This window comes from Topomyia yanbarensis, chromosome 2 (genome assembly GCF_030247195.1).
Source record: "Topomyia yanbarensis strain Yona2022 chromosome 2, ASM3024719v1, whole genome shotgun sequence".
Taxonomy (NCBI): Eukaryota; Metazoa; Arthropoda; class Insecta; order Diptera; family Culicidae; genus Topomyia; species Topomyia yanbarensis.
The window spans coordinates 398,259,537-398,283,709 of record NC_080671.1 but is presented as its reverse complement, the minus strand read 5'-3'; the positions used below and the strand labels follow the sequence as shown (position 1 = coordinate 398,283,709).

Sequence of the window (24,173 nt, the reverse complement as noted above, 5' to 3'; positions counted from 1 at the left end):
AAAAAGTTTCTACAGGTCATTGTTCGAAGCGACGTTCTGGCCGCCATGGGACACTCTCGGCTCGAGACGCGCGCTTTGGGTAGAAACCTTTTCATTACATTATGCACGTTCCCAGACTGCTTCCCGATACGCTGTACTGGTGTACAGGTCTCGAGAACGTATTTCACGGCTTTATCTGTAGAGGAATCGATGACTAATTGTGAGTTTTCAAATAACCACAGAAAACGGCGAAAAACGAAAAATTTTGGTCAAAATTTTTAGTCACCTTATTGAAATCACCATTTTTTAATTTTTTTATATTTTGATACATATAAACTCCAATTCGTGTTAATAAATCACAAAAGCTATTTTTTCGATGTTGGCTGAAATACCGCTTATTTTTTTACTGGGCGTCCGCCATATAGGAATGGCCCTTTTTAATATCGAAAAACTGACTTCAGATTCGTAATCAGCTATGTTCAAAACCCACAATTCTATATAATTAATACAAAATAGTGACATTATACCACGAATAATTAATCGAAAGTGTTCTCAAAACTTTGAACGCGATGATTTTTCAAAACTGCGTGCAATCTCATTTGAAAACGGTTCAATTTCAAGACTTCATCTTTTGACTTCTCGAAAAAAAAAAACCATTTTACGTGATTGTGATATAATTTATCTATAAAAGCTACAAATTCGTTGCATTTACTTTTTATTGAAACATTAAAGTCGACAAAGGGCTGAAAAATCGATCTCAAAGTTTGAGATCGCACCATTACGTCAAATTTGAAGTTTTTATCCCGTTCTCAGATAATTCCTTCAATAAATTTAGTTTATTTCATAACCTTATTATTAGTTTTATGTTTCACATCGATCCTGACGCAGCAGGCTGTGCACAGTTTTGAAATTTCATGCCAAGCTTACCTTAGACAGAACGTCTCCACGGGCGCCGTTTTGTATTCTCGTCTTGAAAAAAAAAATTATAAATGAAGGCGATAACATAATCATTTTCAATCCAAAAACATTTTCCTTCTATGATTTCCATAGGCCCACTTTTTGGTCATTTGAATGAGAATCTCCCGTTAATATTCTTTCTTGGTGGTGAGCAATGATCAGGATTACCATCTGCCGGTTGCTAATCGTCTGCCATTTACCTCATATGTGTTTGCGTCCATGTCGTCGTCGCTAGAGCTTTGATTTTCGCTGTTACATGTTTGTTACTTTTTGTGTTTTCAAGTGACTCTGGTATATCCGTCTTCTTTCTTGTTTATTGTATAGATTTACAGGTCGTTTAAATTTCTTTATTTTTTGGTGTGTAATTGCGATATGGTAATAAAACGATTCACGCCGGAGAAGTAAAATCCACTACGGAGAAAACATAGAGAAACTATAGTTCTCCGTAGTGAAGAAAAATTATGGCAAAAAAAAATCCCTCCATTAAGGATCCGACGCAAGCTTAGTCCTGTCACTAAGTCAGTGTCGGATTCTGATGAGCCGACGTCGAAACGCAAAAGCCATAGTTAATAGAGAAACTACTTACCAGGTATTTCCAATCGCGTTTTTTTTGGAGAGGATGCGGTTAAATCGTCTACTTAATCCTACTGCCTACGTGCTGCAATAATACAAAACACTATTATTACAAGGACGACGCCTTTCCTGAACCACAAACTGATAAAATTTATCGTCACCAAACATTTTTAAAGCAACAGTCAGCACTACAACCGATGAAACTAATAACAAAGACGGCGCGTTGAACTCGAGACGTGTAAGGACAACAAAATCATTTCATCGCAAACAAAGACAAATGTGATATGTATCACACCACAACTAAAGAGAGAGAAAAAGAGTCGTATTGCGTTATGGTTAGAACCTGATTCACTTTCGTCAAACATTATTCACACATTAGTCAAACCATGAAAAAATCCGCATCTTTCAATCAGTGCAATATCGTCACACAAACCGACCTTATGTATAAGAACTCAACACTCACCCTCAGTATTAGTATTGTTAGAAATGAACATTCCAAAATCGTTCCGGTAGAAAAAAAAATCAAGACTGATGTTCGGAAAAATACATGTTTAGTAAATGTTGTGAAACCTTTCCAATCTGATTGAAAAAATAACGAGTGTCGCGACAAATTAAAAAATAAACACAATTATGGTTAAGATTCAATTTTATTGTTCTATCACATGAGATTAAAGTATGCCTCCGAAGAGTATTCTCTCAGCCAACAGTAATATATGTCTATAATAGAAAAACTCAGAGCAAGAGAACAGCGGAAAGAAAAACTGCAGTTTTGGCAACGTATGCCCTGACATTCAGGATTAACGATGCTTTATGTCTGAATAAAGTTTCACCATCTCAATCGCTTGTTTACCATTTATCTGTCCTTCCAATCGGGCACGAAATCTGTCTTGCGAGAAGGATTTGATAGTGTTGATAGTGAAATCAATCATGGCGTCCGGTACCGCGAAACATAACATCAACAAAACCGGCCAATCGAAACGAAGTTAGCAAGTACATAGCGAAAATAAGTATGGCGGCCAGGACCGCGAAAGTTAAATATTTACATCACTAACCAACCAGAGGGAAGTAAGGAAGCACGTGCCTTTGTGTTCTCCTTATTATCTTCTTGTTCGCTCGAAAAAGTGACAGCCGCACACACACTTGGAAAAAGATGTTGACACCTGTACACCTCGGATTTGATCAATAGCATTCAATTGAGTTCTTGTCGGCCGGTCTCATGAACACCAATGCAGCTTATTGGTTGAAAACAATCTCATTTATTTTTGCCGTCTTTGTTCCACCAGCTAGTGAAGTAGTATTTGTGTCATGTGGCGTAGACGTACATGAGCCGTAGAAAAGTCTATACGAGGAAAATCTCTTGGAACCCTTCTCGAACAAGGGCCATGACAGGTTTCGTGCTCGATTGGAATGACACTCACACTTAATTTAAATTACTGGGTACAGTAAAATTTTACTGGATTTTTGAACAGCAAACCGTTCGGTAAACAATTCAGTAAAACAATTCGGTTACCGAACTCTCCGCAGTCCGTTCTATCCAAACGTCAAAAAATACTGGTCAGCCAGTAGCTTCCTCTGAAAATGGCGATTTGACAGATGATTTGTGTACCTGTTTACTGTTGTAGTCGTCAAAAGAAATTACCGAACAACTTTTGGCTGGCTTAGTGTGCTGATAGATAAATGGTAAACAAAAAATAGATGTCGAGTCTTTGTTAGTAGACTCTGCGCAATTAAATTGTTGTTCAATTGGATCCGATTAGACAGCTGAAAACGAGCCCAAACGATCAAAAATTGAGTCTCCGATGTTCTCTTTGTGATTTTTTCGACTCTTTATGTCTAGATTTTTGAAAACACGCTCTTAGGTAATTAAAGCATACCGCCATCGACTAGCTCCAGCACAATATCAGTCATTTTTCTCCGACAAAGTTCATTTGGCGGAACATTCAACTCCGGTGGGGTTGCTGCTGTGTCCGATCCACTCACATATAGATCGGGAGCTTCCTCCGACGAACAGGTACTAATCGGAAGCATATCCATGGCCGAGCCCAGTCCGAAACGGGCACAGTTTTTGAATTCCTCCTGAATCTGGCACAATAGGTCAGCTTCATCCGTACAGAGGTCCTGCAATGACCCGAGCAACTTCAGAGACTTTGCCAGCTGCTGATGATAGATCTGAAGCCAATTCTGGAGATTTGCCTTGCGCAATGATGCGTCCGTGCAGCAGTAAATTAGGTAAGCTAGGTCCAAAGCAAGAGATCCGTATCGGATCAACTGGAAGTCGACGAAGCAAGTCTACGGGAAAAAGTAATGAAATGAATTCATGTTAAGACATTTTCGAAAAAAAATTTCTGCATTCAAACTAACCTCGCTAATTGATCCATTTTCATCGTACTTGTACAGGATGTTGTTCGTCCAGCAGTCTCCATGACAAATTACGGCAAGTTTGCTTTCTCTGCTCACCAGTTCCTCCATATTGGCAAAACAGTTTTCCAAAAACCCCTCCAACTTAACCAAATACTCCACCTTTTCTGGGATCGTTTGCGACACCATCTGAATCGCATTTTTCGTCAAAATATCATAATAATGTTTGTACCAATCGGTGTTGGCTTTGGAGAAGATTCCTTCGGAAATTTTTGCAGTCAGTCTTTCAAACTCATTCGGACACTGTAGTTTATAGGCCAGACTAACTGCGTGAAACTTGGACAGCTCCTCCAGCGTTGCTTTCATTTGTTCCAATCCAAGCCCGGCCTGTCGATCTGGCATGGTAAAGCGACGAACTCGCAAATCTTCCAACATCACCAAATCATCTTGTGCCAAATAGCACTGCGGCACTGCCAGGAATATATCCGAGTTGTGATTGCTTTTGCGTTTCTGAAATGCAATCATCTCGGGCATAATAGTGTTATAAAAAGCAACCTCATTGCGGAATAAGGCCTCACTTTTGAACGCTTCACGTTTGATTCTGCAGTCCGGAAGTCGTTTGCAAATCACTGTTCTTTCCCAGCGCAGCTTTTTCTTCCCATCGTTGGCACGAAGGTGTCCTCGCAGCGACAGCCGGAAGAGGGCCGCCGTGTAGTTGTCTCCCCTTCCTGAGCCCTTTGCTTCCTGGAAAATAAGGAAGAAAGAACATCGATTACCATATTGAGTGTTGTTATGCACATGCACGTAACGCGGTAAGCATTAAAGGCTATTGGATTGAATAAATCATTAGAAATAGAAGTTGCGTGTTATTATTCAGTAGAGTAGTTTAAAAGAATTGTATGGAACATTGATATGTTTTATCTAAAAAGTTAATTAACTAACGAACCACATGAACAACTCTAATCTGAAGCCTGTTGAATGTTTCGCAAAGACATTATTGATCCAAAACTAATAATTTGGGCATAAATATTTTTGTCTACAGATATACGGCTTTGGGACCATAAATCGCTTTAGATATATAATAGCATTTATTCATTTTGTTGGGTCTAAGGTTTAATATCCGTGAAATTATGGTTCAAGTATTCAGAATACTATCTTTATATTTACATGAAATGAAAATGGAGCTTAGACTTACGGAAGTCGTTTTATTCTGGAACATTGCATGAGGTTCTCTGATCTCGTTCATTAGATTGAAATGTATGATGGTACTAGAATCAAAATTTCAATTTAATTTACAACTGACGCGAGTGCGATAACTGCGCGAATGATCTGAAGTTCAAGTTAAACATCGAGTGCCGGACCCTGTAGGTTCAATATGGCGATCATACTGAACAACCAAACTATGCAAAGGTACATTTCTAATGGATAATTTTTTTTTATTTTTTTATTTCATGTTTTTTTACTAAAGTATGTTTATAAATTCCCAACAATAAGAATCTAAGGTTGAAAAATTCAGAGGAGTATGCACAAGACATTATGGCTGTGGTCCACTAGGAGGTTGATAACAGTCTATTATCTTTCTCCGGACAAAACCAGCCTAGAGGCCGCGTGGCATCCGGCTGATTGAAGTATCTCAACCAAGAATTGATCCGCTGGATTCCTGTTACATGCCGTAAGAGACTGTAAACAGGAGTCCTCAAGTCAAGGTGTTTCTCCGTGCCGTGGACTGAATGGCTGTAAGGACTAAAACATGCCAGTCGCACACGGAGTGTCGTGGGTCTTACCCTTACTGTGTTACACGAATCTCTGACACAGTGGACGTTTGTTTCTTTGCAAATCGTTGGATTTAAATGATGGTCATTAGAGTGGCTCAAAATGACATTTTTCAGCACAGCACTTTTTGAGTTCCTTTTGTGGTCCCAAATGCCTGTGCAAAGTTTGGGAGAGTTCGGTTGCTTCTCGGGTTTGCGCATTGCCTTAAAAGTTTATATGGGATTTTATTTGGGGAAATTAATTATGTTGCATTTACGTTAATAAAGATCGCTATTTCACTGAATATGAAAAACCTGCTTTATAAAACGATAATTCAAACCTTGGTTAACAACTTTTTCGAAGACGGTAACTAGCTACAAGTTTTCAAAAAATAGTTATAACGATTTTAAAACTTATGGTTCAATCCAAATGCAGAAATTAAATATTTCTTCCAACACTGTCAGTATACCACGACACCGATACTTTAAACTTGAATGAATGACACTGAAGATAAAATTCTTAAGATTTTCATAAGTTACTACTTATAAACCCGTACAATTTTGATTCCATAGGACGCTTATGTACTTCATAAACCAGCGGCGTAGCCAAGGGGGGGTTTTGGAGGTTAAAACCCCCTCCAAACCAAAATATTTGAATCGAAGAAAAAAAAGTTTGATGCTGACTAGTTTATTAAATATTCAAATAATAGCTTTGGAAGTTTATTATCTGTTCATTACATTAAGAACCTAATGTTTTAAACGTTATGGGGACCTTTTGTAAATTGTGCCCATTCTCACAAACTTGTAACTAATATTTTAGTGAGGATCCTATAGTTGATAAATCATGTAAATATCAAGCAAAATAGCTCAATGAAAACGCCTACATAGAAACTGATGAAAAATGGCGGTTTACGCTTGTCTTTACCATGTCAGAATCGGTTTTTATGTACATTTGATTTTTTTGGGTTATCACTTATATAATGTACCACTAGCTAAGATTGGTAATAAAAAAATATTGAAATTTTTTCACGTTTTTCGCTATTTATGATGTACATTTGGGAATCCAATTGAATGGCGCCAAGATTCCATTATTTGGAAACCATCAGCTTTTGGAGGTTTAGTATTTAGCAGCATAACTTTGTTGATTAATTTTTCCAGTTGGATGCATTACTAATTCCAATCAAATTTTGTTGAGACTTAGTGTCTTCAGCAAAGTTTTCAAGAATGTTATGGCAAATAGCTTGGTTGAAGATATGAATGCAGCCCGTATTTGTGCATTATAGGCCATATTGCACTACGAATTCCCTTACTAACGGTTATAGGCGGCAACAAAGAATTTGGGAGAAAACCTTGTAGATGACGTTTACTATCCTAATATGCAAAAGTGACTTCAACGCCACTTTGGTCAAATTTAACTTATTCATATTTTTAAGTTCACTGCGAAAATTCGCATCTTTCAGTGCAAACGACTTCAAATAAAAATAAAAATTAACCTGTTGAAATGCAAAAAGCAAAGTGGCGAAAACATGCTTTTACCCGCACCATGCAAGATTTAAAAATTGATTTCCTGAAAAATATAGTCGATGGTATTTACGTCACCTTTGTATACAAGGGCAGTTCAGTAATGTTATTGATCGGTAATTAGTTGCAAAAATTTCGCTTGCGCCATTTTTATAGATGGGACATACTACTTCCTACGTCCTATACTTCGGTAAAATCTCCTCCTTCCAGATCTTCAAAAGCACTCAGTGGAGTGCTCTAGCCAATTTCTCTACTCTGTGTTTGAGTAGCTCACATGACAGTTGGTCATTGCCAGCGGTTCAATCGTCCTATTTTTCATGAATCGTAGGTAGATCCGGAAGCTGTCGTAGACTGCGCGCGTCTCCAAGCTGATTCTTGCAATACTCTTGTCGTCCACTGCTTCGTTATGTAGGTGTTCGTCATAATATACTTATAAATCCACAGTGGCTCAAAACAGCGTTTAGAGGTACTTAATTCATTGGAGTCAAAACTGTTCATATTAGCGATTTTACATATTCTACAATGTTTTTGTGTGTAAAAAGTGCATATTTTGGCAACATTGTTGTTTTAAAAAATTGATCATAGTAGGCTATAGAAAATTTAGCTTTTGAACCAAAAGAGATAGCGCTTGACTGTCTGCAACAAAGTTGTAGAGGAGAGTATTTTCATAAATTTTGCAGAAGACATGTTGTCTCTGTCACTCACAGTTATTGAATTATAAGATATTTTCTATGATGAAATCCTACAATTCTTATTTTTACTCATAACTTTTTTGTTTCTGATTTTTCGCGTTAACAATGTTCGAAGGTATTTTTTATCATTACAAAACACACAACTTTTTTGAAGAAACAAAATAGCTGTGAATGCTGTGTCAAGACTTATGGCTGATTTTGATTTCATTTTAACCTGTTTTCGAACCCGTGTAGCTTTCCTATCGGCAAAAACTGTAATTATACTATCAATTATTCTAATTGGACTGGGTTTCACCTACAAAACGAAGGTAGAACCGTTTGTCCATAATCACCCGTTCAGAAGTTATACCCTGTTGAAAGCTGTATGTCTGGACCTCTTGAAGTCGCGCGTATGGCTCACTGAACGAGTAGGCGCTGGTGTTCAAGGACGCTTTCGCTTGTTTTTCTGAGTGGCGCGCACTCTGTGATATTTCGCGCCACCAGATATTTTGCGATCTCGGCGAACTGAGTCGAATGTTATATGAGACTGGGCCCTCCGGGCCTCGGTTAGAAAGTCGGTTTTTGGAGCAATTGCATAACCTTTCTATATGAGAAAGGCAAAAGAATAATATTTAATTAGCTTAATCAGCATGAGTTCAATGTTATCTTCATGTGATTATATTTTGAAATGTTGGTGGAATGGGTTTGAAAGTGGAGGGAATGGGGGGTTAGTAGAGTGGGAGTAGAGGATGCGTCAGAAATCCTTCATCTTATTTCGGTATACGGGGTGGATGAAGGAAATGCGGGCGTGAGGGTGGTCCAAGGGGAGGGGAGTGATGAAGGGGGATGTGTAAGGGCAAGGCAAGGGGGAAGGGGCGGCGACGCAATACTCGACTGCATATTTTGCCTTCCATTTGAGACTTGGTTTGAGAAAATCGGTTCAGTCGTCACCGAAGAACCGATGTGACTTTAAATGTAGAATACGCCCGGAATTCCGGACTTCCGGAATCGTCGATAGTGGACAATATATTCAAAGAATGTTTGATTGGCAATCAGTTTACTAGATCTGCGATTAGAAGTAATTTGGTAACCATTTCAATAGTTTTTAGCCTCTGAAGTATTACGATTGTACCGATTTATATGGGAAATTCCAGTGTATGCTTACTAACACCCCTGTAACTCCGGAAGCAAGAGTCAGAACCGAATGAAATTCAGCAGCAGTCAATGATATTACTGTATCTTTCATTTGAAATCAAGTTTGTAAAAATCGGTAGAGAATTCGTTGGGGAATGGGTGTGATATTAGCTTAGGAACTTGGCGGGTTCCCCGGGGGCGTCATGAACCGTCATAGGTGGCCAATGTGGTCAAAGCTGCTTTGATTGATCATTGGTGATCTAGACCCGCAAACTAGAGTAATGTTACATCAATTTTAATATGTCTTACATCATTTGAACATCGTGGTGGTACCAGTTTATATGGGAATTTGCTGTGGGACCGCACTCTTCAACCCGTAACTCCAGAACCGGAAGTCGGATCAACTAAAAATTCAATACCAGCTTATGGGAGCGTTATACCTTTCAGATGAAACTAAGTTTGCGAAAATCGGTTCAGCCATCTCTGAGAAAATTGTGAGTTTAAATGACACACACATACATACACACAGACATTTGCCGATCTCGACGAACTGAATCGAATGGTGTATGACACTCGGCCCTCCGGGCCTCGGTTACAAAGCCAATTTTTACAGTGATTGCATAGCCTTTCTTTATATGAGAAAGGCAAAAATGTATATCCTTAGATTCCTTGAAGTCTCGGAATTGTTTCTATTGACATTTTGGTTTGAGAAACTAGGAACGAAACCAGGATAGTTATTTCAAACAAGCGTTATTTGATGAAATTGAGTTAGGTTCACGCAACATTTAGCAACTTCAATGTCCGAGATGGATTTGAATGTATCGAAATGCTCTTAAACGAGTTGAAAGGCGAAATTAAAACAACTGCAGCTAATCATAATAACGCGGTTGCACACATAGCCAAAACCTCGGAGTTGTGGAATGAGCTGGCTGCTTCCAACAAAACTGGCAAAACTGATGTCGTTGCCACAAAAAATCACTTAACATCATTATTCGACATATCGATGAAAGCTACGAAAAACAACATCGCAGCCTATGTCAATGAACTGACCACCGATATGACACGCGAGTTGAAACAAATTTGTTCAGAAATTGAAAAGGTCAGCAGCGTGATAACTGACATGGCTAACAACTGTTCGGCTCAGAATATGAGTTATGTAAACCCAATATTCACGGATGATATTATCGATGAGTTAAAGCAAATTTCTAGTGCAGTAAACTCACTGGAACAAAAGACTGCTGCTTCACCCGCAACAGATTCCTCCCCTAGTTTAGAGGCTGAGATGTCCGTCGAGGCAGCCAGTAACTCAGGCTGGCGTTTCCTTGGCAACTCTAAGGTATGGAAGGCTGATTGGTCCGAATACGACGCACGTAAATTGCGTCGTCTCAATCAACAAAAAGCGGAGGAGAAAGCAAGAATAAAGAAGAAACGGAATAAACAGAGGCCTGCTAATGCACTTGACACCACCCGTAACAGTAATAATAATACTAAGCGTCGCAAGAATCACGGTTACAAGCACCACACAAGTTTCGACAAAAATAACGGATGTAATTACAACCACAGCAGATTTGCGTACCACGATAACAAACGCCGCGACATCGACAATCTTCCGTTGGATAGAGAGCTACTGGCTGAGGCAAAGAAACGTTTTTCGAGGCCACCTTCAACTTCGTTCAGACCTACCATTGCATTCCAGAGAGGTGATGTTTTAAACCCGTGCCCTACCGACCAACCTAGCACCTCACATCGAACAGCTGCTGCCACACCTATGTACCCCTCCGGAATTGGCGCCTGTCAGTGTTTTTGCCGCTATCGACGCGCTCATTAGAGCAAGATAATAATGAATTGACAAATCATATTGCGATTCAAGATTTAGAAGAGGTAGAGCTAGGTCTAATTAATTCCCATTCAACTAACACTTCTCCTAGAGAATCTCAGTCAAGAACAGAAATCTTGGTCTATTGCCAAAACTTTAACCGCATGAAAAGTGCAGCTAAGATGAATGTGATTCAAAACAAAATATTAGGTTGTCATTATTCCGTAATTTTAGCAACTGAGACTAGTTGGGACGAAACAGTGAGAAGTGAAGAAGTTTTCGGGAGCAATTACAATGTATTTAGGGATGACCGTGATTGTCATGTATCTGGTAAGAAGTCAGGAGGGGGCGCTTTGATTGCGATTTCAGCAAAACTAAATGCAGAAGTTATCAAAACTATAAAATCAAAAGAATTCGAGCATGTGTGGGTGAAAGTACATGTTAAAGACGAAACTCACGTTTTCGCTTCGGTGTATTTTCCTCCAAATTTTGCTCGAAAAACGACTTACGAAAAGTTTTATCATGCTGCTGAATGCATTATTAATAGTCTTTCCCCGCACGTAAAAGTTCACATATATGGCGATTTCAATCAACGCGGTATTGATTTCATACCAGATGCTGATAATGAGAGCATCCTACTTCCTGTTGTAGGGGAAAATGAAACTTTGCAGTTCATTTGCGATAAATCTGCCAGTTTAGGACTTAATCAAATAAATCACATAAGAAATCAGCGACATTGCTATTTAGATTTATTAATGACGAATATAGACGAAGACTTCTGTGTAACGGAATCACTTACTCCCTTATGGAAGAATGAAGCATATCATACAGCCATTGAGTTTTCTATATTCTTGCATGTTAACGACAGACCTGGTGATAGTGAATTTGAGGAGGTATTTGATTACGAGTCCGCTAACTATGAAAGCTTGAGGCAAAAAATTAATGCAATAAACTGGCAAATGATTTTAAGAAATGAAGAAAATGTTGAAGCTGCCGTAGACATCTTCTACAAAATATTATTTGAAGTCATTCACGAAGATATACCTTTGAAAAGAAGAAGGCGTCACTATAACTCAAAACATCCCATCTGGTTTAATAGAGAAATCAAAAATTTAAAAAATCGTAAGCAGAAAGCACACAAAATCTACAAAAAATACAACAGCGAAGATAACTTAACAAACTATTTAAATCTATGCGATCAATTGAACCTTGCCATTGATATCGCGTTTGAAGAGTACAATGCAAGAACAGAACGCAATATAAAAACTTGCCCAAAAAACTTCTTTAATTACGTAAAAACTAAAATAAAATCGGATTATTTCCCAACAGAAATGCATCTTGATGGAAAGGTAGGCGATAACTCAGAGGAAATCTGCAATCTTTTTGCAACATTCTTCCAGGAAGTTTACACTACATTTTCAGAGAAGGATCGAGAGCGTGAATACTTTTCATTCCTCCCAGAACTTTCAAGAGATATTAACATTAAACAGATAAAAGTACATACAATCATGGATGCCTTAAAAAACTTGGATAGCTCTAAAAGCCCTGGACCTGATGGCGTTCCACCGGTGTTTTTAAAAACTTTGTCAATAGAACTAACCGCTCCTTTATTTTGGCTTTTTAACATGTCTCTAGAATCAGGTTGTTTTCCAAAAACATGGAAAAGCTCTTTCCTAGTTCCAATTTTTAAAAATGGTAAAAAATCCGATGTGCGTAACTATCGTGGAATAGCTATCATCTCGTGCATTCCCAAGATTTTCGAGGCGATTGTTAATGAAAATTTATTCCACCAAATCAAGAACAGAATTACCCATGTGCAACATGGTTTTTTCAAAGGGCGTTCTACAAGTACAAACCTGCTCGAATTCATTAACTACACATTAACAGCAATGGATAACGGAAACCACGTTGAAGCTCTTTATACAGATTTTAGCAAAGCATTTGATCGCATCGACATACCCATGCTACTTTTTAAATTAGAAAAAATGGGGTTTGAGCCAGGACTTCTTACATGGGTACAATCATATCTTACAAATCGTGAACAAGCTGTTAGATTTAAAGGGATAAAATCAATCCCAATTCAAGTTACATCAGGAGTCCCTCAAGGGTCTCATTTGGGCCCGCTATTCTTTATTTTATTTGTTAACGACATTTCCTTCATTCTAAAAAATGTAAAAGTTCTTATATATGCTGATGATATGAAACTGTTTCTAGAAATAAGAAATGGTGAAGACTTTCAGACATTTCAAAACGAAGTAAATATATTTTATACATGGTGTAATAAAAGCCTGCTGAAACTGAATGTAAAAAAATGTAATTCCATAACATTGAGTAGAAAGAATAATATACAGAACAATAGAATCTTATTGGGAAATCAACAAGTAGAAAAGTGTGACAGAATAAGAGATCTAGGAGTTATTATAGATTCTAAAATAACATTCATAGATCATTATAACACAATAATTAACAAAGCAAACAGCACACTAGGTTTTATTAAACGCTTCAGCTATAATTTCCAAGATCCCTACACAATAAAAACATTATATGTAGCCTATGTGCGTTCAACACTAGAATATTGTAGCATAGTTTGGTCGCCTTTTTCAGCAACGCATGCAAACCGGATAGAATCAGTACAAAAGCAGTTTTTGATGTTCGCTCTTCGTAAACTAGGTTGGACTGGACTACATTTGCCATCTTATGAAGCACGGTGCATGCTAATTGACATTCAAACCTTGAAAGATCGTCGTGAATTTTCTATGGTATCATTTGTAAACGACATTGTATCACATCGTATTGATTCAATCGAACTTTTATCGAAACTAAATTTTTATGCTCCTTCTCGACAACTACGTAACCGCAGCATCTTTTGTACAATTCGCCATCGCACTAATTATGCCAAGTTTGGCCCTTTAAACCAAATGATGAATATTTACAACAAACATTGCGAAAGCATTGACTTCACTATGTCGAAAACAAAACTTAAGCAGCAGTTTAAAGTAAACCAAAATTTCAACTAGTGTTAAGTTAGTTTAATAATTATTGTAAGAAACCGGTCTACATCTGATTGACGACTTGAAATAAATAAATAAATAAATAAATAAATAAAACAGAGGTGATGTTGGCGAACCAGAAATATACTTAAGGTTAGGACCCAACGCGATTTCCAGACCTGAGTTAGTTTTTGCCACAAGCAAAAACAACACATAAATTTGTAGGTGTAAATTCTAAATATTGTAAATGTTATTTCCCACAACAAAGATTGTAGTATGATTCATATTTGGGTCTATCAAAATATTAAGAAAGTTCAGTCGTTGACATTTACAAGGACGTAAAGATTCATTGTCTTATAAAAACAATCTAAACAGGGACTGGGGCGTACACATTAGGGTGTCCAAAACGACATCATGTTAAAAAAAGTCATCGGGCTCATTTCTTAAATGAAAGGTTAGGGTATCAGGACCACTTTCTTCTTCGGAGTGAATTTGCTAAAACGCTCCCTACTGATGGCGAATTTAGATTTTTCGAAAAATGGGCCGATTTTGGGTAAAATTTCAAATTCATGGTTGTTGAAGTGCTTCTGAACTGTCTTAGATTTTTTCAGCATTTTTTTACTTTTCTGGAGATCAAAGTGGAGAAGTTTGGTTAGTTAGTTAGTACAAATTTTGAAGTATAAGAGCGGCTGGGCCATTAAAACTTGTAAACATTAAAAGTGTAATTTTTGGTTTTTTTCATTAGTTTTTCTTCAAAACTGGGTATCTACAAATCTTTAAAAGTATAGAGAGCACTTCAAAAAGATGAGCCGAATAAAGGGGCGGAAGTTTGTTGAAGAAAGTGTATAGCCATGGTATAAGGGTTGAGTTATATAAGTTTTTGTTATATAACCTTCGACATTTTTAGCAATTCATCAAAAATAATAATGTTGCAAAAAATAAAACAATTCAAATGTGCTTAGACCACATATTGTTTGTTGGAAAAAAGAAGGAAAATGATTTAAAACAGCGTTTTCTGTTTGTCTTTAGTTCGTCAGGATCGGGATTAATGAGAATTTGATGATTTTTTGTACCATCAATTATAAAAATAATGATAACTTTACTAATGATGCCAAGTCTCTAATTATTTTTAGAAAAGTTTATTCTCTATAATTACTTCTTGGAGGCTTGTTCACCAAAATTATTGTACTAGAAGATGCGTTGTATTCTGTCGCAAAACTTTTTCGAAAATACAAAGCCTTCAAAATTGACTATTTCGGAAATGTGTGATCGTAACGTAAGGATCAGTTTTTCAACATTCACCCCACCCTTCTTAATTTTTCTTCACTCTAAGGTACCTAACATGGGAATGAAACTTTATATACAAAATCTGCATACATACAAATATACGCCATAACTTGCCACTAACTCGACATATTTGTTTAATTTTCATGATTTTCAACCCCACTAGGTGGTTAATATAATACTAAATTATAAAAAATCGTCAAATGCTCATAAAAACTGATTCTGATGTACTAGAGACAAGAAGAAAACGCCATTTTCCATCATTTTCCTCCTATTTTACGAAAAACAAAATGCGGACTAAGCACACTGCAATTGTTTTATTTTGTAGAACAGTGTTATTTTTTATGAATAGCATAAAATGTCAAAAGGTTATCTAGCAAAAACTTAAATACCGTAAACCGGGGTGACATTGATCAATTTTCGGATTTTCAGGCGCAACACATTTTTTTCAAGTTCAATATTTTTAAACCATGTACTGATGTATGGAGAACATGATTGGATGGTTTGACCTAAAATTGTCCGCTTACAGCCATTTTTTCAAAAATGATTTCAAGTTGAAGTCCGTTTTCGTATTCCGGGGTTACTTTGATAACTTACATGTTCACCCACATTAAGTTATTGATGTCAATATTTTTCATTCAAATATTTGTTTAAACTAATTCTGGAAAGATACTCATTGTTAAATAGATGTTAATTGGTAGTATTTCAATGTACTGTAAAAGTCGAGTAACCAAAATTCGTATAATTTGTGTCCAACTAGAATAAAAGATTCTGGAAACCTTTAAATCTGATAAAATTGTTTTATTTCAGTGCTTTATCAATGTACAAAAAGTTTCAGCTATTTTAACACGTTGGAATATTGAACCATAAAAAACGTTTCGAATTTTAGCTTAAAATAATTTGCCAACTAGTTTCACAAAAAATGTGTTTAAAATAAACAAAGTCCTAAAACTAAATTTGACACATCCCAATCCAAAGGAAAATAAAAACGCGCTTGTAATTTATTACTCTTGCTCAAATCGGAGATTTATTTGTTTTATAAAAAATAAACACTTTACGAAGCTTCGTAAAAATAAGGTAAAGTCAAATTTCGGTTTTTCGTAGTTTTTGTACCCAAAAACCGAACAATATACTCAAAAAGTATAACAAATCAGTATTTTATAAGTTTAGAGTAAAAATCATTTCAAATTAAAATGATTCGGTAGACTATTCTGGTTTAATAAGCGATCTACGAAAAATGTTTCAAGTGATCAAAGTCACCCCAGTGATCAAAGTCACCCCGGTTTACGGTAACTCATACCCCACTAGCCGTAGCTATACACTTTCTTCAATCAAAATTCGCCACCAGTAGGGAGGGTTTTAGCAAATTCACTCATAGGGGGTGGGCGTATAGTAGTTGGTAAATCGATTGCCTTATACGCAGCGCACCTGGGTTCGAGTCCCGACCCCGCACATAGGGTTAGAAATTTTTCATAAGAGATTTTTCTAACCCGAAGAGGCGAATGACCTTAACGTTAAAACCTCTATAATCGAAATAAAAAAAAAAACATCACTCATAAGAAGAAAGTGGTCCTGATACCCTAACCACAGATAACAGACGTTTAGGCTCGATTTAAATCGTGTGTAAATACCCGCTACTAAAATTCCGAATAAATCAGACGTCTGAAACACGTTTGGCAAACGTTTGCAGATGGCGCAGTGATCAGTACAATGCAGTTAGAGTGCAACTGTCAAACACGTGTAGCAAACAGTTACGCAGATGGCAATAGTTAAACACGGATTTTCAACGTTTATTAATTTGAAAGTTTACACAGGTTTTTGAAGAAATTTTGTTCTAGCCTAAACGTCTGTTATCTGTGCCCTAACCTTTCATTTCAGAAGTGAGCTCGATGACTTTTTTAACATGTTTTAATTTTGGGACACCCTAATCATGACACACGTCACAAGAACAACATGACAGCATCGGAGAGCCAATAATCATCCGAAATATCGACCCTCCCCTCGCCCCTGCGATTACAGGATGGAAACCACTACAATAAAGTGTGCATATCCCCCACAATCATCAACCAGCCAACGAGAATGTCCATTTTACAAAATTTTACAATATGTATCCCACTTCCTACCTTTTTCCTTTACTAACATAAGAGGGGAGCAAGCCGCCCCTAAATACGGCTTTCTCTTCCCCCACTAACACGTGCGATGTACCTTAAAAAAATGAATTATTGGCCTCGTTAAGCTACCGCATTTGGGCCTAAATAAACTTAGTTATATGAAAAAACGAATATAAAGTCTTTTTTACCTGATTATCATTATCCCTTCCTTAATAGCGAATATCCAAATCGAATAAACAATAGGAATGAAATTCGAAAAAAGATTATTCCCAACAATAATAAATAAGTTTAGTTTGGTAATAAAAATGTATCATGCTGAAATCATCGAACCTCAGAAGAGGCCTCATCTAGTCTGGTAATGAATCGATAACATTTCCGGTCAGAGATACATATGAAAATGTGATTGTTTGCACTAGATTCTGCTTAAATCAGACTAGGTTGAGAGCATCAATAGTATTTATCACGTTTCAATGCGATTTGAATTTAGGTGATGTATTGTTGGTCCAGTGTTTTGCAATGGTAGAATTTTCAACTCTTTTATTCGGTGGCCCATGTAAACACGAAATTTCACACTGCAACTAGGTTATAAAACATTCGAAAGCACAACAGCAGTTCTCACCACCCACTTACTTCATACGAATCGATTATCAAATCAGGATCGGTTTTCACGAAAATTTTCTGTAGCATTTGCAGATTCATCTTGGATGTCGATGATGTAAGCTCATCATTGTCGCTATCATTCACTCCCATTTTGAAGAGCGGCTGACTTTCAAAGGCAAAAACTTTTTTTTCAAAATCTTCTCTACTTCTCCACTTATTCGGTCAGCACAGTTTCAATCAAATTCACAAACTGTTCAGACGAGACGAGGCTGATTCACGAAAATTACTCCTGTAGCACAAAGTTCGTTCGTGCGAGTGCAAAAGACCTGCCGAACGACACCACTTCCTCTCTCTGAATGAATCAGATGTTTCCGATGTTTCCTGTAATCACAGAGGCTGCACGTGCTGAATCCAACTCTGCCGACGAACGATTTTTCGCAAAAGCTCACGCAAGACTCATAAATGCGTGGGCCGCTGCAGCAAGCCTGATGATATCGATTTTCATTCGGTTGCTTCCCGCAATGCGTATCTCCCCGTTCGCTGCGTTTTTCAGTTTCAACCGTCCTGAACGCGGGCTGTAGTGCTACTGAAATCTGGGAGCAGATTTTTCAGATGACTATCACAGTCCAAACACACGGCCCGGACAGAACAATTTAAATTGTTCCCTTTGAATCAAGTTCATTACAGCATACAGAACTATATCATATGAGATGCAGTTAGCGATTGCGGCCAGGGTTTCCAGAGTTGGCATTTGACTTTTTCACACCTGCCAAAGAGAGTTTACATATATTTTCAAAATATATGTTGTATTACAAATTGAATGGATTTAAGATCCTAGCTATTGGGCTTGTTTATCGCACCTTGAAGGACCACTTGTGTGATTTAATGTGCAGTTGTCAATATCTATGTATTACATTCAATCATGCATATGAAATCATAAAAAAATGCATTGATGCAAAGATTCTCATAGTACACAAATATTTACAATTTTTGAATACAAACGATAAAACATATCAAAACAAAACAAAATTTCATTAGTTCCTGTAATAATTCATGATTTCACAAAAATGATCCCCCCCTGTCCGGTGACTTTACTTTACGGAACTTCGACCATAGCTTTCGAAAAGAAAGATGTTGGCACATTCTTCAACTCTCCGGTCGTCATATTGATGAGTTTCTTCTCGGGTTTCACCACGAAATTGTCCAAATCAGTAGCGTAGTAGCGGGTATGCCTAATATTTTAAATGGAATTCTCTAAGTTTTTTTTGCAAAAGTTATCTTGTAGAGAAAATTGACGACAGATCTCGGCCCCTACCAGTTGGCTCGTTGTGGGGGCTAGGTCTACCGCCGAGGATTACATCGAGTTGATCGCGACGAAGCGGAGAATTAAATAGCTCACTTGTTTCGTTCCAAAACTGGGAGAAAATTGGTTCACGAACCGGACATCGGTATCGAGACAACAAATTTCGCCACCGGGAACCGCAGTAGGGTTGTTTCACCCCCTGGGAGCTAAATGGCTCAAGGAAACGGGTGTCAGTTTCAGGAGAAATTCCGCTGCCGGGGAACTCTCAGTCGGATTAAGGTGAGTTTAACGCCTAACGGACTATCCGAGTAGGTCTCGACAAAGCAGGGAACTAAATGGCTCACGGAAACCTCAGCTAAATGGTTTATGATATCAGGAGTTAAATGGATCACTGAGACGAAAGCTAAATAGCTCACGGAAGCGGGAGCTAGACGGTTTAACGCTGAGTAATATCCGAGTGGAGTTGGTAGCTAAATGGCTCAAGTACGCACAGGATCTGTACAACGATATAGATGGAGAGAATGGCGGAAAGCAAGAGGAATGTCGGAAGTTAAATGGATGAAAGGTCGAGTCATTTCATGGATCTAGCGAGGGTCGGAGTTAATTTCAGAAAACTCGTGAACAAAAGGCTTCGTGAGCGCTAAATTCAACGGTGTTATGCATTTACAAAGGTGAATAGTGGTGCAGTTCAGGTTAATGTTGGAACAGTTAATCGAGCAGTTGATCGGCCGAAAGCCGTAAGTCATTAGTGGTTATTTGAATGCCTTGGTTGTGAAGTGGGCAGTATAGTAATCAACATAAGAGGATGTATCCTGCAGGACGCTCTAGGGAAAGTAGACCTGCGATTTTGCAATGAAAGTTCCCGTTAGTACATTTCGCAGAGACGGTAGAGAGTCTATCATCGACGTCACATTCTGTAGGTTTTCACTGACGGCAAACATGGACTAGAGAGTGTGAGGGAAATATACCCTTAGCAACCACCAGATGATTCGTTACCCCAACATGCTTCAGCGCGGAAAAGAACGACCGGTGAGCGAAAGTGGAAGACCTCTTCATTGGGGCACTTCGGTCGGACAGCGAGACAGAGAACGTTAATACGGCTGATTTAACATGAAGGATTGTAGCAACGCAGTACACGGCGTCCTACCCCCAATTCGGATAGAATACGTGGCGCTGAAAGCTGTGATCCTGGTATATCCGGAAATATTCAGGATGATGCTGCAGAAGTGTTCAGATGACGGCAACTTCTCTCATCGATACTGTGATATGGGATTCCGGCTTGGGTTGCAGAGCTGAAAACCAATTGGAACCACGAAAAGCTGTACAAGACGTTCCGGCTGATAGTTACACGAGTCACGAGCGCGTACAGAAAAATTTCGTTGGAGGCGGTATGCGATATCGCCGGGATGATCCCCATCTGCATCCCCCTGGCGGAGGATATCGAGTGCTACAACCGGAGAAACACCAGAAACGCGAGGAAAATGGTGAGAATCGATTTGATGGCAGCTTGGCAGCAGGAATGGAACAATACTGAGAAAGGAAGGTGGACCCACCGGCTCATCCCAAACATGTCGGCGTGCGTCAATAGCAAGAAAAGTGAAGAGGAAACACCGGTGTATGTGATCTTCAAATATCCGAGAGGATCGAACTGGCGTGCAGAGAGCTAGACGAAACGGGAGAACCGGACATCAACCCGGATAATGTCGCCTACAGAATGACAAGCGACGCAAACACGTGGAACGCTGTCAACAGAGTGATGATTCCTTACAGCGGAAATGGCGTGATGAACAGCGACCAACGATTCTGGGAGAGCATTCACCACCGGGAAACTTTCCGCAGGAGTAGGCTAGATTCACCGCCGAGCTCTAGTCTAGTAGACTACGACAGAGTTCGAGTCGTCGGGAGGCCACGCTCCATTCGGAATCGCCGGACAGACTACAGCACCGGTTGGACCGATAGAAATATAGCGAAAATCGAAAAGAATCGGTATCGGGAGAACTCCTTTTGCCGGGGAGCTCTCCATCAGCGTAAGTTAAAGTCTGTGCCGGACACTAGACTGAGTAGATCGCGACGAGACGCCACCAGTCCCGGGGCGTTGGAGCACCGACCAATTGGAGTCTCTGCTCCACCGGAATCGCCGAACTGACTCGGCACCTGGCTGGTTGGCTCGGTTTCGGCACTTCGCTGGAGAATTCTCCGTCGGAGTAGGTCAGGTCCATCGTCGGGACTTGACCGAGACCCATCCTGTGCCTTGGTTGTAGTTCTCTCTTTCTGTTTGGTGGCTGTGTCAGGCCATGGGCAATCTCTCCAGCAGAGCGAGGGAGGGTGTGGCAGAGGGCCCATTGCTGATTCTATTTGGTGCAGGTGGGAAGTTAGGTTGCGGGCGGCCTGTTGGTCCTTTGGGTCATGGGTGACCTCTGCAGCCCGGGAGAGTGTGGCAGAGGGCCCATTGATAGTGCGGTCTTGGTGTGTTCTTGTTTGGTTACCTTCGAAGGCTCCGACTTTGGATGATCTGGGTCGTGAGGAGCCACTGCAGCACCCTGTAGGGGTTCTGGCAGAGAGACCCCAGATGGTTGAGTTTTCACTGATGGTGGAGTTGATTGCTGTTGGCTGATCTGGGCCGTGGGCAAACTCTCCATCACCCGGTGAAGATGCGGCAGAGGGCCCACAATTGGTTGAGTTGCCTTAAATACGGCCGTACACACCAGCGTCCTTTAGAAATCGGAGCAGTACCTCTTCTCGAACCGGGTCGTTGGCGAGCGCAGCTCGTATTGATTCCGCCAGGTTCATATTGCCGCCAGAGGTCCTCGAACTCCCGGCAGTTGCCGAAGTTGGTATTCGACGAAGATTCGAGTGTTACAACGTACGCAATTCGGTATTAGTTCCCTGGAGATGTTGTGGACGTGGGACACTCTAGTGTGCTCCACCCGGAGTCAAGAGAGTATCCCTTGCTCCTTCAGGCTTACTCGGTCGGTCCAGCTGTCGGCTGATCCCTTGACGTTCTGTGTGTGGCCTCGGAATCACCACCCTGAAGCCGTCGGTGTATACTTTGAGATGTTGCTGGTACTTACGGTTGACGAGTTCCCTGTAGTTTGATATAATGCTTCAACCTTTATTGTGCGGGTGAGGCTATCGTCAATGTTCGGTCCAGAGTCGTGCCTTTTTCATCATCTGGCCGGTCACATCGACCTACCGGCTCAAGGCACGTTAATATTTCATCACCTTGCCCTTCGTCTTCCGCTTCAGCACTTGCTGCACCTTCTGGTCACGTTGCGTTAGAAACTCTCACCAGTATTTTGTATATGAGTACTCGACTGTTTTCGACCGACACAAAGTGCACCACCATGACGTTTTTTCGCCAATGGTACTTACAAATGTACAACCCGTTAGTGGCCAACCACAGTTCACAAAAGAAGAAACTTTCTTCTTTTGTTTACTACCAACATCTGTGATTATAGGGAGTGACGGTTTGTCCAAAAGAGTTTATAACTACTAGAGGTATGTCGTTGTTAACACTGAAAATTTATCATCTCGCTCTTACATATGCTAGGCCCATTAGTTTGACACATATTTCCCCGTGTACAGACATGTCAAAGTAATGAGATACAATATGCTAGAGCGAGACCCCATGTTTCAGTCCGTGAATACATGGAGACTGTAGCGCTTTGCTCCCTCTAGTAGTTATAATCTCTTTTGTTTGTCCACTCAAATTGAATTTTGACTGGCTTATCCGCCCTAATCACAGGTTTGTCGAGAAATGACCAACGTATTGGATTTCTGCGACAGATAGTTGGCTGACACCATTTCAATCATATGGCAGTAATACTGGCAACACTTGAAACAGCGTGCTAGAACGCAGATGATAAATGAATATCTCTTTAGCATTGTCGCCAACCGAGTATCGTCGGTTACCCTTTGATCGGACCAATTTATTATTATGTACTATGAAGGTAGTGGCTAAAGCTGAAATAGCTGTCGTAACCGTTGCGTAGCGGGAACGAAACATTGTGAGGAACTAATAAGAAACGAGACGTTGGATGTTTTGTATGAATGATCAGATTCGACCCAGTCATTCAAAATTATCCCGATCATTCAATGGAGGAGAGTGCTCGATAAACAACAACAAATCTAGTTACAAAACTCTACTCTCTGCAATCATTATTTGTTCAGATTCACGCGGTGTGTGGTAGACACGTATGGAAATTTCAAATGCAATTACGCCTAGTTAGCGACACAGTAGTAAACAAGAGCAGATAAATTGATTCAATTTATTTTACAGCTCGGTTGTGCTATGTTTCTTCGTTAACGAGAACTATTTGTCAATCTGAATTAAGTTGAACAAATGCATTTTAACTTAAAAGCAGCTGTAAGCAGTTTATTTAAACGTGATACACGAGAATTTTCCGCGGTGATGAGGTTCACCGTTTTTATGGGTAGGAGTATCACAGATAACAGACGATAAATGTGTGAAGTCTTTCGAAAATGCTCCTAAATATCTCTTAACTGTAGTAGCTTTTTTCTATAAAACACACGAAATGGTACATGAGATGCAACTTCACTGCGTAATGATAAAAAAATTTCATATTGTAACAAGAAACAATCTAAAATTAATAGGTTTGATCCAGAACTACTCCGGTTTACTATCAGAAGAAGTTGAAAGAGATAAAGCGAAAACAGACTCGTGACCTGTGTCACTTCCAGTTTCCCCTCGTTCTGGAACAAATCTAATATATACCGCCTAAAAGTGTAGAAATGTCAGCGCCAATATTTTAAATACGTGAACGCCATAGATTTCGGAGCTTCCTCGGTAATGCTTTGTTCGCAGTTGCATTATTTTTACTTGAAATAACCAGATTGGACCAAACCAACAATCAACACACTGCATCTCGGAGTAGAAAAACGATCAACAACAAAATGCTGATAAACACTGTGCCACCGGTTGTGATTAATGACTTGGAACTGAAATCTGTTGACAACACAATACAAGCCAGACGAGATGAGCTTTTTGAGAGGTTATTGCTACATATATAATGCGAGAATGTATATGAACCAGACACGATAAGTCTACTTATCATTTTGTTGCAAAAACATTTATCAATGCCAAACCGCTGTGTGTTCCTCAGAT

The 24,173-nt window shown here is 39.2% G+C and overlaps 1 protein-coding gene across 1 annotated transcript; it reads right to left on the bottom strand.

The window, feature by feature from the left end:
* Positions 1–2,137: 2,137 nt before the first annotated feature.
* LOC131684872 (uncharacterized) lies at positions 2,138–18,377 on the bottom strand. Its single transcript, XM_058968111.1, has 3 exons — positions 17,776–18,377; positions 3,871–4,611; positions 2,138–3,798 (listed from the first exon to the last, which is right to left on the bottom strand). Exons 1-3 carry the CDS (start codon positions 17,893–17,895, stop codon positions 3,373–3,375), a joined length of 1,287 nt encoding a protein of 428 aa, XP_058824094.1. The 5' UTR covers positions 17,896–18,377; the 3' UTR covers positions 2,138–3,372.
* Between the last annotated feature and the right edge of the window lie 5,796 nt (positions 18,378–24,173).